The sequence below is a fragment of the Orbicella franksi genome, chromosome 5 (assembly GCF_964199315.1).
Source record: "Orbicella franksi chromosome 5, jaOrbFran1.1, whole genome shotgun sequence".
In the NCBI taxonomy this organism is placed as follows: domain Eukaryota; kingdom Metazoa; phylum Cnidaria; class Anthozoa; order Scleractinia; family Merulinidae; genus Orbicella; species Orbicella franksi.
The window spans coordinates 7591090-7609111 of NC_138149.1; the positions used below are offsets into that span (position 1 = coordinate 7591090).

At 37.0% G+C, this 18022-nt stretch overlaps 2 protein-coding genes across 2 annotated transcripts in view; one reads left to right on the plus strand and one right to left on the minus strand.

Moving 5' to 3' along the window:
* LOC145486413 (uncharacterized) overlaps positions 1–4379 on the minus strand; it is a 41198-nt gene extending 36819 nt beyond the window's left edge. Inside the window, exon 1 of the mRNA XM_081465072.1 lies at positions 673–4379. The gene's annotated coding sequence lies outside the window, so the exon portion shown is untranslated. The remainder of the gene's footprint in view (positions 1–672) is intronic.
* Positions 4380–5959: 1580 nt separating this feature from the next.
* On the plus strand, positions 5960–17968 carry LOC145488641 (26S proteasome regulatory subunit 8). Its single transcript, XM_081467547.1, has 14 exons — positions 5960–6217; positions 8302–8373; positions 8939–9008; positions 9547–9644; positions 11482–11538; positions 12387–12455; positions 13065–13163; positions 13784–13846; positions 13962–14125; positions 14222–14298; positions 14800–14975; positions 15221–15331; positions 15768–15854; positions 16253–17968. The coding sequence occupies exons 1-14, from the start codon at positions 6119–6121 to the stop codon at positions 16304–16306; spliced, it is 1296 nt and encodes a 431-aa protein (XP_081323673.1). The 5' UTR covers positions 5960–6118; the 3' UTR covers positions 16307–17968.
* The last annotated feature ends 54 nt before the right edge of the window (positions 17969–18022 follow it).

Sequence of the window (18022 nt, forward strand, 5' to 3'; positions counted from 1 at the left end):
TGAGACAACAGAACGTGTTTCGCATCTACTTGAGTAAAACATGGATGGATGACAAAGAGAGCGACGTGTGGTAATTAAGTGAAAAATGAAGCAGTTTCACTCACTTCATCAAGCTAAGGAAGATGCCGTTATACTCAAATCTATACTGGTCGCCTTCAGATGAACTGTTAAAATATCGATAACGCCGGAATGACCGAAAATGTTCTTTAGTATCGTTACAACTTCATGCGTTCAAGAGAGAAGTTGTTATCAAACTAACAATTATATTAATCGTCTTTCCTAATTCCTGTACTGTTCTTTTTTTTTTTCACGATCGCGAAGGACTGAAGTCAGCTTTCGTTGCTACTAAGCCGGAGGCATTGAAAAAATATCCGCGAAATATATTGAATACCTGTTTTCACACACTATTAATCGCTATTTAAAAAAGTTGTTCAGACTCCATTTTCGTGTCCGGAGTCTGCAAAACCATGTATAAGTTTTTCATTCTTGTAACATTATAGGGGCATAAGAAAAGTATCGATTAAAACACCAACGTTTTTCTAAGTGAAAAGCTTCTCATTCAGCTCTTTAAATAAAACTCATTTACGACGACCACCTCAGTAAACATATATGTTATCAACGAAGTATAAAGTTTATAATTATGTTGTACTTCAATCTATAAAGTTTACATACCTTGTGCTTATGCACTTATTGTTACGGTCTTCGCTCAGCTTCACCTTGACGCGCGCGGGACCTCAGTGCTCGGGAACTGAAGCAGATAACGTTTGTGTATATGCACGTACCTCGTAGATATATGTTCTTTGCCTGGGGCCCAGTAAGAGACAAAATGTAAATAATTGATATTGAGTTCTGCACGTATGTCCTGTTAATATTGACGTTGAAGGAAAACTGCAGTGCAAATTACTTAAGATAAGACTGTCTCGTCGGACTAAAAAGACATGACGCCTGCAGGATTACTTCTAATAACACTTTGAAAGTTTTATTTCGCCAAATAAAGTTGTCCAGCTTACTCCAGCACAGCTGGAAATAAGCTTTGAGACGAGATTTGCAGCGTTAGCTTTCTTATTAAGTCTTGATAAGCAGTGCTAAATACATAGCAACACACTCTGGCATTTGTCTTTTATAAAAGGTTGAATACATTTTTCAGAATAAAGTTAAGTAGTGAATTATTTCAGTCTAACCTTTTTCCTCTGGACAGCAAGTTTTTCCTTTGTTTTAGATAAAAGCGTCTAGAAAGTGTATTGTTTTCGGTTTTCAGTCGTGTTTGAAGCCGGAAATATTTGAATCCAGACTGCTTGAACGGACTGCAAGCAACTGCATTATCCCTTTACACGCGAACGGAACAGTATTGACTGACTGACTGACTGACTGACTGACTGACTGACTGACTGACTGGTTGACTGACTGATTGACTAACCGATTGACTAACTGGCTGAATGACTGATTGACTGAGAACTGAAGACTGCACATTGCGAAGTCTTCAGGGTTAATTTAAAATAAGCTTCCATTTATTAACGATAAAATTTAGGTACGTATAAAAAAAAGCACGCTCCGAGAAAACTCGGTCTGCAGAACTCGACGTGTGGGACACCGGCCGGCCAAGACAAGCTTCCATCTTTAATCTCTTCAGTTTATAAAATCCTTGTCTTTAAAATGTCTACTGTTATTATCAACCTGTTGATGTTATTGTTGCCATTAATCAATTTACTGTTATTGGATTTACATTTGCGGATTAAAACATGTCATCGGCTGAGATTAAAGATAAAGTCGATCACGACCGACAGAAAAGAAGCTTATAGTTCGCCTTGTCTTGTCACGTAGGGCCTTTAGTTCTTGCTTGTAATTAAAATGTGCTTTTGTTTTCCAAGAAGATGATCCCCGGCGCGATAATGGGAGAATTTCTCGAGTATAGCAAAGACAGAGCCATAGCTAGAAAAATATTATGATTAAGGTAATGCTCATGAAATAGTTATGATTGCGGCAATGTCCATGAAAAATTATGATTGAGGCAATGTCCATGAGACAATTATGACTGAGGCAATGTCCATGAAAAAAAGAAAAAAATTATTGACTGAGCTCTTGTCCATGGTTAAGTTCTCTTCCATGGTATTTAGGGTGTTCATGCTGACTGATAAACAACAAAAAACGAAAAACGTGACTGAGGTTTGCCTGTTACTATAGCTACGGCCCCAAAAGATTGGCAATACTGAAACGATTATATCAAGGTAAAAAAACCACCACTTATATTGGCGATGGTAAATCATTCGTTCATCAGTTTTAGAAAAAAACATGTTTCTAAAATCTGATGTTAAGTTGAAAGGAGTAACATTTTTAAAAGTCATTGATCATTGCAATGCAATGATCAATTTCTTTGCGCATTTTGAACCCCATAAATCTTTATATATATCCATTCTTTCTTGAAAGTTGTACAAATAAACCCCATTATAAGGTATAACAGGAAACTTTAGGTAACCTTAAATTCAGCAATTAACTAGTTTCGAGTTCATTCTACTTACCTAATTATAGTAGAGCTTCGCAAAGTTGCGCCGGGTAGAACTGAAAGCCTGCCGCGTCCTTACAATGTCTCGTCTCGTCACTGAGGCTGGAAGAAAATGAGGATTTGCAATTGAATGCCTAGGTAATTGCAATAAAAATAGCTACCTAAGACGCCTTAAATAATAACATAGGCATTAGCATTAACATTAGTCAGCAAACCAGCTAAGGAAATTCAACTTCCTGCGTTAGAAATATACAGTTTGTGTCGCGCCGAAATTTCTTAATCCGTGGTCTAATATAGTCTAAATATATACCCCGCCTAAAAAGGGCAGTGCAACAAAATTGAAGACATGCATGCACCGAGATTTCAGCGCTTTCTCCAAAAACCCCGCCACTAAAGAGCTAGGCGAATTGTAGGCTAGAGCTGTTTCAAAACTGATAACTACTTTGATTGCCCAAATCTGGCTTTCTTAAACCGGACTAAATGCTTTTTAACCTGAGCTTTTTCACCGGAATAACATAGCCCTGCTAATTGGACGCCTTATGTCAACACACGACCCCCGCCCTTAAGCAATTCAAGCCAAAATAGTAGTTCTATTGACAGCAATATTTAATTTTAATGTCAATCTGAAGAATTACACGCATATTGCCAAAACAATATAATCTAGCTTCTGTTTTTAACTAACCTCGTCTTGGAGTTTTAAATTTTGCTAGTTTGCTCTAACAATTTAATTATACTGTACAGAGCAGCAAGTAGGTCTGTGGGCTTAGATGCCGATAGGTTTTCCGCTCCGGATTAACTATTTTAAGCTTCATAGCCATGATCAGTATGAACTAAAAATATAGAAAATGAGCGCAGCTTTTCGGATTTGTTATATTATGCTCCTGGCAATCGAGACACGATATCTTCAGGGTGGGTGGTACGTAAGTTGGTGGAACTGTCCCTGATTATGATGAAATCATTCTCCAAGAACTCAAACAAATTGCTCCGCCATTGATTACGGTGGAATCCCGATTTTTCGAATTCTCAAGAGAAAAGAAAATTTGGTTCGAAAAATCGGAGAGTTCGAGAAATCGGGGGTAAAATTACAGTGTTTGACTGAGGAGGAGAAACGACTTTTGGTTCGAGGTATCGGGAGTTTCAAAAAATTGAGGGTTAGAGAAATTGGGATTCTACTGTATCATAACTCTCCTGCCTTAATCGCCTGTTGCATACACGTTGTGAGTCGTTATATTTGTCATTTGGTATTTATAGGATAAATATCATATCCGGACAATGTAATCGCTAGGGAAAAACAAAAAAACAAGTCGAGATTGTTCTGACTATAATAAGCATTCACTTTAATTTAGAATCTTGGGATAACCTTAAAATGTAAGACGTAACACCTCCTGGCGTATGGGACGAATACACCTCCTGTTAGGGGGTGGACCATTTCACTTTTGAGGGGGGTGGTGGTGGGTGGGTGTTTTGTTTTAGGCATGAAATTTTTTTAACCCTTTCATGCAGTAGGATTTTTTTTTATCGGGGCGTGTGTATGCATCAGTGATATTTTTTTCTCGGTGTAACATGACTTTTTCCGGCTTGACAATCATGAACATGCCTGAAATTGTTTTCGACAGTGGAAATACTTCAGTCAAGACACAGACAGCCTGTTAATCGACTGTCTGGCTACCCCCTGGTCTGCCTCAGTAATGAGATGTTTACGTTTGCGATTTGAGATGAAGAATGCTCGTAATTGGCGGAAGTGTAAACGAGAATGAAGTCTCTGTTATACGAGACAAAATATTCTAAGTGACCGCTAGCTTTGAAACTTACTTTCTTACATAACGCCCTACGCCCTTCGGCGCGCTAAGGACAGCAACAAAGCTCCTCCACTGCTGTCTTTTCCATGTACCTGCCAGGCTTTGAAAGTTAAAGCGAAAAGTCTTCACCGAGAAAATCTTTCGTTCAACCAACTTCTCGCAGAGGTACATTTACTGAGTTCGTATCACTATCACTCAGTGCACGACAATCATTTTTGTCCAAAGCTTTCGACTAGCAGGCAGGAATTATTAATTCACTCATTATATGAAGAAATAAGACAATATTACCTTGACAATAATGTGAAAGTCACTATGTTCTCCTATCAGCGTATGTGGACTCTGATATATAAAATAAAGCTTAGGGGTTTTTTTTAGCTACGGACGGTAGCCAAATTTGTCTTGAATGAGTTCGTGATCTTTACACCGTAAACAAACGTTATGTATATTGAGAAAGCGCAAACATAAAAGCAAATGAGCCATGAATTTCTTTCACAAGAAGAAAGAAAGGTGCGGTGCGAGCGTGTTTTTTAGAAGCTGAACGACGCCGCAAGTGCGTATATCATAAGACTCATGATACTATCAAAAGATCCTTTTAAGGAAAAACAAACATGTCAAATGGGGTCGGCTTAAGAATATCTTTTGTTATGAGCTCCTTCCGGCTAGGCGGGAGCTTGGCACTTTAGAGAAAAGGGAAGTTTAGGCTGTGCAATATCAAATATCGCTAGGATTTGTTTACGCTAATATTTTGGCAATTTGTCTAATGTGTTTGCTTTGGCGCAACGGACTTTGTATCTGTATGTGCGGGTGTTTTTCTTACGTGCGTAATCTTTTCCGTACCGATGTTGTGCCGTCCCCCACGGCCAAGCAGAGGAAAATCTGGGTACAGCTATCACTGAAATATGCTTTACGAACCAACTGACTTTACGACGTTCAGGAATTCTTGTACCTTCTAAAGGTTTCTTAAGGCTGGAGTTTGTTTAAGTGTTGCTCTATCGTTAGCACAAAATAAACTTAAACCATATGAAAAGACTAGCACTGCAACATCATGTGGATTGGCAAATAAAAGCTAGAAATCGATTAAGTTTGTTGTATGTAGCACTGCGATGCTTTATTGATATACTGGAAACGAACAAATAATAGTATATTTGGAACAGAAATAATCAGACAGAGTCGACTGTACATGTATTTCAATAAAATTTCTGATAATAAACAATTATTGGATGAGTTTTTCGTGATATCCGGAATAATAAACTAATCAAGGTCGAGGTAAGTGTTATCAGCCGAAGTGATAACACTAACCGAGACCTTGATTATTCCGGATATCACAAAAACCGAATCTAATAATTGTTTTATTATACATTGTTTTACAGATTGATTCACTAATCTGCTAGCAGATTAGTGAATAATCTGTAGGTTGCACTGTTTCCCAGAATTAACTGTAGGCTTGTAGCCAATGAGAGCTAATGAGAAGACAGATGGTGATGTATAATAATTAAGGTTATTTGTCAGGGAAACATGCGACCGTTGATGGGGGCTATTTCTGTTAGAGAAACGCTCCAAAGGTTAGTTCGAGTTCCAGGAATTTGTACTGCTTTGCTCGGTTCTAAGGACAAAAGAATTGCAGAGGGAAAGATGAAATATGAAATTATAATGAAAACTAGGAAAATGTATCGGTTTGGGCCTGGGGGAGGGAAGATATTCTCATTGCCGAAAAGTACTGGGAACAAGTTACCCATAATGCAATTGTCCATTCATCGGTAAGTGTCTAGTCTCGCTTAGCATTACGGTCCAGCTCAAATTTTGTCAAAGTCATTCCAACATGGCGGCCGGTACGGCTGTAATGCATTTGCCAAGCACGAGAAGCACCGTTAAGAAGGAAGAACCTGCTCGTAGAGTCCAGAAAATAAAGGCAGATGAGGTAAGGGAACTTACCATGAGAAAACAGCAGGAATTAGTGTCGGTCTTTAACGAAGAAACTTCAAAAGTTGATCATGTGGTTGTACATGACGACATCTTTTGATCGAAAACTGTGACTTTTTTGAAAAGCGAATTTCGCTTAACTCTGCACGTCACTCATTTGAAAGGACTTTCACTATGCAGTTTTCTTCCGTATTGACTTTTATAAGTAAAAGTGAGATTTGGAAGGTTCGAGATTGACATTAGTCCATTCGGTCTTTAGCTTTTAATTTCGTTGAAGCTTCCGCTAGAAGACCCGTAGATCCTTGAACTTAATGAAGTTTGAGTTTGTTTGTCCACTAATTCTTTATGTAACTTCCCACGGTAACGAACTGTGTACCTTGTGAACACCAAGCTCTATGACTTGTTTATTTTTAATGATGTATTTCTGTACTTGTGATAGCGTTCTGTATTCCCTTGTTAAGGACTTCTCAAACTCTTTCTAAGTTCTCGTTTCCTGAACTCTGTGGTTATCAGGTTATATGTTCATGTTCAGTGTTTTAACTTACCTTTCAAACTATTGATGTTTTCTGTCCAATACAAAATCAATTAGCTAAGTATGGCTTTGGAACAATTTTTAGAATCAGACTTTCAGTTCCACTTTATTGCTGTAGCTTGTGCATTAATCAATGTTCAGCCCAAGGGAGTGGAGGAGACCACAGCCATATGTAGGGTATTTGACTTTTCAGAATAATTTTTGATCAAAATTCCCATCACAGGGTCCGAAAAATGTGTAAAATCAAATCAAATATCCCTAACTTGGTGTATTGTCATGGCGTGTTGCCCTGCAGGCATCCTTTAATTTCAAGAGAGACAATTTATTTCTCTTCGTCAATATATTTCTCCTTGTCAATGGAATGGTTGGTTTATTTGTGGAAATTAATACAAAACAATGTGGCAGTGTTATATCACTATGTTTGAGAAAAAGAAACAAAGCAAGTGCCGACCTCCTAAACACCTGTGTTCTTCTCCACGAGAATTATTTCAAGATGACTGCACAGATGAGCACATGTGATTATGTGATTGGGCTCCATTCCTCCTCACAAAAAAAATGAAACATCCCCACCCTGGGACCCAGACTCTTAGTCAAATTCCTGAGGGTGGGGAAGGCGATCAAAGTCAAATGCCCCACATATGCCCAGGGTCCCCCCTGGGGCTTAAAAGTGAAGACGCATACAAATGCATCAGGTGCTTGAAGTTTCAAATTTTCTTAAATTCATGAATTCAATAGGGAGTTTAAGCAAATCACTATGGCTGGTGCTACTACGGCTGCGGTGACTGAAAAGGTCTAGGGAGAGTACGTCTCGGTGGTCTGCCAAATTTTAAGTTTAGCGAGTAAAGCAAAATACAAAGATGAAAGAAACATTGGCTAACCAAATGGCTTCGCTCAAAGGACGATGGCCGTTATTCGGTCGGATGAACAGATTATTTATGAGTGAAAGCAAATGCCATACACTTTGTACCATAACAATTTGATGGATGAAATATATAATTTCAGAGACAAATATCTCAAAGAATATCGAGTAAAGAACACAAATATATCAAGACTCAAAGAAGCAAAATAGCAGTTATCCAGATATAAAACATCTTCACTAAACCCTCAAAGCAAACTTAACTGAAGAAAAACAACCTCGTGCTCAACACGAATATTTCACTTGACTCGCTTCGCCATTCCAACACCTTTGCCAAAACTTATCGTAAATTCAGGATACGGATTTACAAGCTTATATACCAAAGGCAACCTTGACACAATCTTTGACTTAAATTGAGTTTAAAGGATATAGTATCCAATGGAATTCTTAAAATGCCGAGATGTCCATTGAAAAGGGCCAGAGAAGCGAAATAAACCCGACGTAGTAGCCACTACGGCAAAACATCCTGACTCGCGTAGTCAGATTTCAGGCTATGGCTGGATGCAACCGACTTACATGTGCAGTGTCTCATTTTGGGAGAAATCTACTTCCAGCAGCCGTATCAGAGCCAGCCATAGCGATTTGCTTCAACTCTCTAATGTCTAACATGTATGTTGTCATTTCATTCATGCAGATGGAAGTAGAAGAGGAGAAGCAACATGAAGGAATTCAACAATACTACATCACCAAGATCGAGGCTCTCCAGGTAACATGTGGCAATTGGGCTATAAGCATATAGCAAAGGCTATGCACTTCTGTCATTTACCTTCCTATTTAACTATTGACAGTGGAATCCAAATTATTTGAACCACCTAATAGAACAGAAATTGGTTTGAAAAATTGAGAAAGGGTTCAAGAGGGTTCAAAAAATTGCTAGTCTACTGTTTTATAATGCAAAGTGAGCATCATGTACACCATGTGCAGACAGTTCTCTTGGTTTAAGAATTCATATAATTTCTAACTTTGTAATGTACTTGTAAACATCTCCAGAATATTGACACTGTGTTCTGTCCCTTTCGCATCTGTAATAAAGAGATTTTTCTATGTTTGTCACTGGATCAAAGGTGGTCCTTTATTTAACCCTGTGATTATTAAAGATTGGAAAGTTACAAGGTACTTTTTATGAAACAGAAAAGGTATGCTTTCGACAGAATTCCTAACACATGTTATGTCATCTTTCCAGTCACTTTTTGTATGGTTTATCCTTTATTTGTTTTTCTTTGTTATTTTCTTGCCATTGTACATTGTAGTTCACAAATTCCTTTCTTTAGATGGTTGTCACAGAAGAAATCAAGAACTTGCGGAGACTTGAAGCCCAGAGAAATGAGCTAAATGCTAAAGGTTGGTATACATTTCATTTCTCCACACTTCAAAGTCCTTGACCTTTTTAGGTCTATGTGACCAGGGTAAGTTACTACCTCAGTTTGAATGTGCTTTCTTTTTGACAGTATTCCAGATACTACGTGTGTTGTTCAAAAATTTGTGCCTTGGATGACAGGATGGTCGATTATTGCATTACATTCTGTACACAAGAAGCAACATTCCTATGTACATTGTAGCTGGTTGTATCTAATACTTACATGCAATAGCAATTAAACTACACTTGAAGTACTTTGGATATATACACCACTGTACATATGTACTATGGACACTATTTTTTAGTGCATGTGCTCTTTTGCTGACTTAGATCATACTTTTTAAATTTAATTTTTTTTATATTTGTTCACCCCCACTAATTTATGATCATTATAAGGGGAAGAACTGAAAAAAAAAATACTATTCTATAATTACATTATACAATATGTATACTGGAAGTGGAGAATTGACAAAGCATTCATTCTATAAATTGAAAATGATCTTTTGACTTTCCGCATTATAGTGAGAATGTTGAGAGAGGAATTGCAGCTGCTGCAGGAACAAGGCTCGTATGTCGGTGAGGTGGTTAAACCCATGGACAAGAAAAAGGTTTTAGTGAAGGTCGGTTTCTGTCAGTAATCAAGGTTTCCTTAGAATACAGTAATGATTAGAAAAAACTTCAGAGTTGCATGTGTAATTGTTCCAAACTTTAACTCAAAGAAGTAATTCAAAGAATTAAAAGGTTGTTCGAGCTACATGTACAAAACTGTTGACTAGTGCATAATATTTCACGACTGCTTAAGTTGTGAGTATAACTGCGATGATCAAGATGTCTTCAACTCTTTCTTCTTAATTCAAATATATGATCTTTCATATATATTCATTTGCAATGTTGACAAAGTGTTTTTGAATTGCTTTTCTTTGTATTGATTGAATTGTTCTCGGGCCTTAAATGGTATTGATCAATACAATACATTTTTGTTGCTTGTTCAAGATGCCTATTTTGTGATATGCATCTCAAGTAAAAGATATACCTTGTCACAAGGAACGTTTCACTGTTATGTTATTTGGTTGGCTAAATTAAGGTTTCTGTATATTTTTCTACCCAATACTGTAGCTTCAGTGTTCGTATGAAGTCTCTGATTTTGCTCCCACTTGAACACCACTAAAATATACCAGCTCTATTCATTCCTGAAAATATTTTCAAACTGGATTCATGAATGACCCCATGTGTGAATCTTTTATGAACTTTGCTTTGTAGCTTTTAAATCTAAGTGTGGTTGTATTGTAGGTGTAAAAATGTATATTTTTAGTTAAGGATATTGCCCTACCCTTGAACATTGAAGAACGTATTAGCTATATGTATATATCTGTTGTACCAAGTTTAGATAATGGTAAGCTTACAGGATGTGTTCTTTTCGGTGTAAACATGTAGATATTTAATTGGCTTTCCATAAAAAAACGTAAACTTTCAAGTTGTAAAAGCTCAGACTAGAGGAATCCATCTTATTGGTGAGAGTGAAAACATACCAAAGCTGAACCTCAACTTCTGGTTGCCATACAACTGTACTGGTTGATAATCATTTGTGCTAAACTCCTTATTTACTTGATGAGCATCAGCATTTGATATACAATACAATGTACATGCAAAACCACAGTTAAATTATGTCAATTAGTTGTGTTTCGTTCCTTCCTTCATGTCTACGTACCAGTGATTCCTGAAACAATCTACCTTAATTTGTGTTTCTTTGAGAAGGACAACTCAAAGGGTGGGCGGAATAATAAGACATAAAAACAACTAAGTGACTTTTGGAAAATTTTAAGGCAGGATTGAAATACCTACCAGCAATTTTCACAGGTTACTCTGGTTTTAGTGATTGTCTCAAAAGAAGTGTAAGTACTACTAGTTCTTTTTTGGCAATAATGACGAACTGTATTAATTGCTGGAAAGTATTTCAATGCTGGTTAGCTCAGCATTTTCCAAAAGTCACTTAGAGCTTTATTCCACTCACCCCCTCTACTTATGCATGTAAGATGTCTTATTTGACAAACTAACCACTAAACGTCAAGTGAAATACAGTACTTCCTTGATAAATGAACCTCTCTTACTTTTGAGTTACAGAACTTGTGTACGCTTTGTTCTAAGTGTCTCATCAATCTTGCCTGTGTATCGTTATGCGAATACATGTATCTGATTAAACACAAAAACACGGTGAATTCTTTTAATATCTACATGTACATGTACTGTACATGAAAAACATAACACCGGCTTACCTGAACTGTAGAATTGTTGTATACTTTTTATTATCCTTCATGGCATTTTGTATTACATTTCCCCTGCATGAATCATGCTTTTATATTAGCCACCTATTTGTATTGGCTGCATCTATTTTTATTTTTGGGAGCTAGCTTCTTTAATTAATTATATGTGAAGCTAATATCTTTTTTCATCCCACAGGTTCACCCAGAAGGGAAATTTGTGGTTGATATTGATAAATCAATTGATATGAGCGAGGTAAGCCACGATATTGTTTGATATTAGCTAAAAAGATATTGCTTCACAGTCTAGAAAACTAAGTGGATGTGGGCTTTTGCAGGTATATTTTGCGGCTTTTTATGGCATTTTAGAGAGACAGGGTGACAGAATGTCATATTTATTTACACTGTAGGTCCATGACAGAAGTACGCAAGTCATAAATAGTGAAGTGAGATATTGCTTAGTACTTTTAGCAACAAAATCACTTCAACATAACTCTCTTTTCTGCTTCATACATGCTACATGTAAATCTTCAATCAAGAGGGCATGAGTTTTGTTTTCTGTGACAGTCGACTGTACATAATGCTCTCGGGGGTAAATTTTCTTATTGTTATGTGCGTCTGTACATGTTCTACTTCAACATCCACATAGGTTGAGTTGGTACAATCTCAAGACATCACACTGACTGTAAAACGTAAAAAAAAAGTTAAAAAATACTACATGCAAATGTACATGTAGCTAAGAGAATTACTTTAAAAAAATGATTTTGGTGTATTTGTGACTCCCAAATACTACCATTAAAGAACATCATGAAACATCAAACATCTTGAAATTTCGAAGGGGGGGGGGGGGGGGGGTGGCCCAAGGCTTCTCTACAAAAAGGGGCGATCCTCCTTTTTCAGCATGATTGCTGCACCAGGAGGGCAGCACCCATCTTTGGGGGCCTGTCTGATAAATGGTGTGATCAGTTGTTCTAAAAATTTAAATGGAACACTGACATGTACATGTACATGCCCACATCAAAAGAGCTATAAGATATGCAGTGCATCACATCAATCATGCACCATTTGTAGCTGTTTTTTTTTGTTTTTGTATTTCTCTTCTAGGTGACCCCAAACTGCAGGGTGGCTCTTAGGAACGACAGTTACACTCTTCACAAGATTTTACCAAACAAGGTTTGAAGACTGCACACATTTTCAGCTCAGAATAGATCACCTAATGGAGAGAGATCAACAGGGTTTTCTTTAACGTTTCCAGCAGGAAGGCAACTGGTTTTCACAGGCGGGCAAACCTTTTTGAACTGAACTTCTTTATAAGAAAAATTTTCCTCTAGATGGCTGAAAACCAGGTGGGCAATATCAACCTCTAAGCTGGTCAATTTGCTCGGTGCCTGGCCTGTAATGAAACCCCTGGATCAATATCCAATTTCTCCTTATTGAGATCAGTTAAAGTTACCATGTACCTTCAGGGGTTTCTCCAGGGGTGTCCGCCTATATAACATAATGTTGTAGCACCTCACAATTACATCTCAGATACCCTAAATAGTATTGTAGATCATGTTGCAGATCTGCTGATATGCCACTGTATATTATGTTACAGATCTGGTTATTGAAAAAAAAAAATTTTCTAGCATAAGGTTAAATTTCATAAAGTTTGTTAAGAATTTTTCTTTGAATTCTAAACTGTAATGTATAAATCATCTTTTTTGAAGTTCTAACTCAACATGATTTTTATATTTTTGGGAATTTTATTAATGTATAGATCGTAAATGTGTACATCTTTAGGTGGATCCTCTTGTCAGTCTGATGATGGTTGAGAAGGTTCCTGATTCAACTTATGAGATGGTTGGTGGTCTAGACAAACAAATCAAGGAAATCAAAGAGGTTTGTCCTTTCTCATTTAGTGCTAGAGTACATGTAGTATCCTTCCATGTGCCTTGCTGTATTTAACCGCATTCAATGTGCCAACAAGTTATTTCATGTCCACAAATTGTACTTTTACTAGTTGAGTCGCAATCTCATGGTAGTAGAGCAGTTTTCAATTGAGCGTTGTAAAACCAATTTAACCAAACCAACTACTTACCTGTACCAATTAGACTACTCAGCAAATCTCAAACCGTAGTAAAACCAAAAGCAAAACCAAAGTAATTGACTGATTTCTTTCGGCATTCAATCAAAAAGCTCTCTAACATATGATAGGCACTGGCTTTTTTATGGCAATGCTTTAAAAAGCATTACTATAAACGAGACTCTTTTCTATCACATTGTCTCTCTACTCATTCTGTTGGACTGTTATGGCAACCTGACAAAATCCAGGGAGGAAGGTGTTTGGGGTGATATCTTACAGTGGAGCTAACATTCTATCTAGGGGAGGGGACAGTAACAAATTGGAAATTGGAATACTCTCTGTGGTGTAAGCCATATTAATGAAGTTGCATGTGTTTCCATTGTCTTGAATAGAATTTGATAAATTATCTAAAATTGTTTGTTTTGCTTGTGACCAGGTAATTGAGTTACCTGTGAAACATCCTGAGCTTTTTGAGGCCCTTGGAATTGATCAACCCAAGGTACGATTTGACTAGTTTGTAGTTTAAATGAAACTGTTGATTTGCTTCTGTACTGTTGCCATTTACAAGCTGTTGAACCAATACATACAGTCATGTATCTGTGTGTTCATTTTAGGGAGTGTTACTGTATGGCCCACCAGGAACTGGAAAGACCCTTCTCGCTCGAGCTGTTGCACACCACACGGAATGCACTTTTATCAGAGTCTCAGGCTCAGAGCTGGTTCAGAAGTTCATTGGTGAAGGTGCTAGAATGGTCAGAGAGCTGTTTGTCATGGCAAGGTGAAATGATCTTTATTACAGTTCTCAAGCCTTTCTTAGCTTTGTTTCCCATTTTTCACGCTTTTCCCTCACTTCTTAATGTTTTCTTTTTTACAGGGAACATGCTCCTTCTATCATTTTCATGGATGAAATTGACTCCATTGGATCATCAAGATTAGAAGGTGGATCTGGAGGTGAGATTGTGTACTGAAAAGAGAAATAATTATATCCAACAAAGTCCTTGTCTGATTGATCTCTTAACTCACTGGACTTTCTTGTTTATGTATTGGTACACTATACAGTCAACTCTGTAAGGTGGACGCCCCTTTGAAAGGTTCTGAGTGTCTACTTTGGAGAGGTGTCCATCTTAAAGTGAGCTCAGTTGCAGAGAAACAAGTGAAATTTCATCGCGATCTGTGACCAGCAAAACAGCCATACATCTGTACAGGATCACGTACAGATGTATCTGCAGTAGGGAGATGTCCACAGTAAAACTTGCTGTCTACTGTTTAGTTAGGTTTTAAACGATCTGGTTGTCAGATGAATAGAATTTAAATTTTGATGCAAACTTCAGTCTTATCCAAGCATTGAATGCTCTTCATTGTTGGCTTAGTTAAATAATTTTTCAATATGCTGGTGGAAATTTAAATCTTTCATGTTCAATGTGACTATGAACTGTTCTTTTACATTACAAGGGGACAGTGAAGTTCAAAGGACCATGTTGGAGCTGCTAAACCAGCTTGACGGGTTTGAAGCAACCAAGAATATCAAAGTTGTCATGGCAACAAACCGCATAGACATCTTGGATTCAGCTCTTTTGCGACCTGGGCGTATTGACAGGAAGATTGAGTTTCCACCACCCAATGAGGAGGTGCGACTTGTTCATATTTGGGGCAATTTGTTCACAATCTCCTAGTCAATCTTCAGTTTTTTGTTTTGTTTTGTTTTGTTTGTTGTAAGCCTATCAACACTTGAGTGTGTCAAGATTTTTTTTCCAGTATTAACACTCACGAATATAGGGCCAGCACCTTTTTTTGTATGAACAAGTATGATAAATGTATTTATGTGTAGAGTTAACATCATCATAATTTCCACTCAACTGACCTTGCTTCACAGGCAAGATTGGACATCCTGAAGATTCACTCGAGAAAGATGAATTTAACAAGAGGCATTAACCTCAGAAAAATTGCTGAACTCATGCCTGGCTCATCAGGAGCTGAAGTGAAGGTATTGTACATTGCAGAAGGTGAATGATCAAAAGACTGAGAACTACAGTCTCCATCAAGCAAGGCAGATGATGCCAATATATGAAGTCTTTAAAAATTAAATGTTGAGAGAATATTTTCAAATTTTAACTTTTGTAGTAGGAAGTACATGTGTCTAAGTGAAGGTTGGGATGTGCATGTTCTACTGTTAGAAACTGTGGATCTTGTGGCATAATAATGGCAGAGACTAACTTTGTCTTGGGTATAACAAAGAGTACCCTAGATATGATGAAAGAATTAATGTTTTGCTCCACACAACATCCTGATTGACGATACAGGGTAACCAACAATTCCTGTAGTACTGCAGGTACTGTAAAATGTACATATAGAACTGTTGTTTTCCAAAAGAGCTTTACTGTACAAGTATAATTACCGGTAATTTCATTTCCTTGTTGTAGGGTGTTTGTACAGAAGCAGGCATGTATGCTTTGAGGGAAAGAAGAGTTCATGTCACACAGGAAGACTTTGAAATGGCAGTCACAAAGGTACACACATGTAGCCTTCCTTAGGATTTTCTTTGTACATCTTTGTTAGTAATGCATGATGAAGTCTGTTTACAAGTCAGTGGTACTTTCATACTGACTTTCATGTTATTGATTTGTTTTTTTTTTTTTAATTTAACAATTTTTTTATTTCTTTGTTATTTACATTGACAATTACGGTTACAAGCATATTTACTAGATGCACTAACACTAAAAAAAAAACACTAAATAAATAAATAAGAAATACAGTAATCGTTAAACACTACAATAAATAAATAAATAAATAAATAAATAAATAAATAAATATTCCAAGTACAAAAGGACAAAATACACAAAATTAATGAATAAAGTACTAGACACATGCTGACAAAACTTTAAATTGATTTGCATTTACTTCCTAGGTCATGCAAAAGGATTCGGAGAAAAACATGTCGATCAAGAAACTTTGGAAGTAAAACAGCTGGACCCAATACAGATTATAATCTTCAAAACAAAAAAAGCAAATTGATTTTCTACAATTATCTTAATGCTGTTCTTGTTTATTTCACTTGGAAAGTCATTCCATCAAGCAAGCAAGCAACAACACAAGGAGAATAGACAATTTAAAACAAACTCTTGGGTACGATAAACTCGTACACGTGCAACAGCCATGTTTGGCATTTTTCAAATAGACTTCAACATCATTATACAAAGTATTTAAGATAGCTCTTTTTGCACACATCATTTCAAAATGTACATGCTGCACTGTGCCACAGGACAAGTACAGTGCTGTGCCTTGAGGGTGGGTAATTATAGACTGTAAGATCACCTTTACCATGGTTTAGTTTTGTGTAGTTCAGCAAGTGTATGGATGCAAGATTTTGGTGTGGCTACACATCAAGCAGTTACTCAACTAACGTTTGATTTTGGAAGTGTGTTGTGCATTTGAAAAGACAGCTTGATATCATTTCCTTTTTTTTTTTTTTTTTTTTTGCAAAGACGTGCATTGTACATGTGGCAGAGTCTGGGACTCTTGCAAATTTCATTTTAGTAGGTAACTTGTCAGTAGATGATTTTCATAATCCCGTAGCATTTTGTACGTGCAGTGTGATTCAAGAGTATTTGACAATAGTTGGAGTGCATCACCAAGAAAAACTAAAAGTTCTTTAGTCTTAAACAAAAACAAAATCTTAAACTGTAAAGCTTGAACGACTAATGGTCAAGATTATTTTAATTTCCTACCCTGTTTGTGATTGGTTTTCTGTGGCATCTAATATATTGCCAATATTTTTATTTTTCAACATATATCAAGTGGATTGAATCCAACCTCCCTAATTCTACTGTGAAATTCTTTCTTGTGTATTAATTAAACCATGCAGTGTATGTGACATGGAATAATTAACAATACCAGTCATCAAAGTAAAGGTAATAGTACTTATTTTCTGGGCCATAATGTGCACGGTAAATTCACTATTCACCTTCACCAGGATGAATACTTTTATAGTATATTCCAAACTGAGTAGGCAGAGCAAAAAGGGTTGACTTTTAGTAATGGGATTTTGTGGTAGAGAATGCAAAAAACAAAAACAAAACATGGCTTGGTAAATTACTAACTTGTTATCGTTATTATTTATAGATACAATATTACATCTGTTACAGGATCTACCACAATGTGAATGTTCTGTTGTGTACAGCAGGGGGTGGGGGTGCTAGTAAGCCCATGTTGGAGCAGTCTGGTTATAGCATTGCAAAGTAGCAACTGCTCAACAGGAGTTTACCCTTACTGTAGGATGGGACCCATCCCCATATCATTGCTCTACCACCCTTGCTCTACCATGTGGGTGAAATAGAGTCTCCATCACAAAAAAGGTAGCATTGTGGTAGAAATGGTGGAGTGTGGAGTTTAACTGAGTCCTGTCAATAATTGCATTTAAACTTGTAGTGCTTGCTCCAGCAAACAGGATCGTTTCCCTCCAGTTGTATTGTTGGCTTTGTATCAGTTCTTAGATCTGCCTTGGAGCAGTAGGTTTATCCAACTTCTGTGAACAGTTCATTTCAACCTGTTGTCCTAGTTCTGTTGCTGGTTACCTGTACTCCATAAAGACTGAAATTCTAAATAAATCCAACTTTGTTTTAAATGCCTTGCTGTTTGCAGTTTGAATGTTTTTGTTTTTGGTAGTTGGCACCTCTGT

Bases quoted from the DNA above. Each gene is read 5' to 3' on its own strand.
- LOC145488641 (XM_081467547.1), top strand. From the start codon at position 6,119: ATGGCGGCCGGTACGGCTGTAATGCATTTGCCAAGCACGAGAAGCACC. The intron at 15,332-15,767 runs GTATTGTACATT...TCCTTGTTGTAG, and splicing joins CATCAGGAGCTGAAGTGAAG to GGTGTTTGTACAGAAGCAGG. The intron at 15,855-16,252 runs GTACACACATGT...TTTACTTCCTAG, and splicing joins TTGAAATGGCAGTCACAAAG to GTCATGCAAAAGGATTCGGA.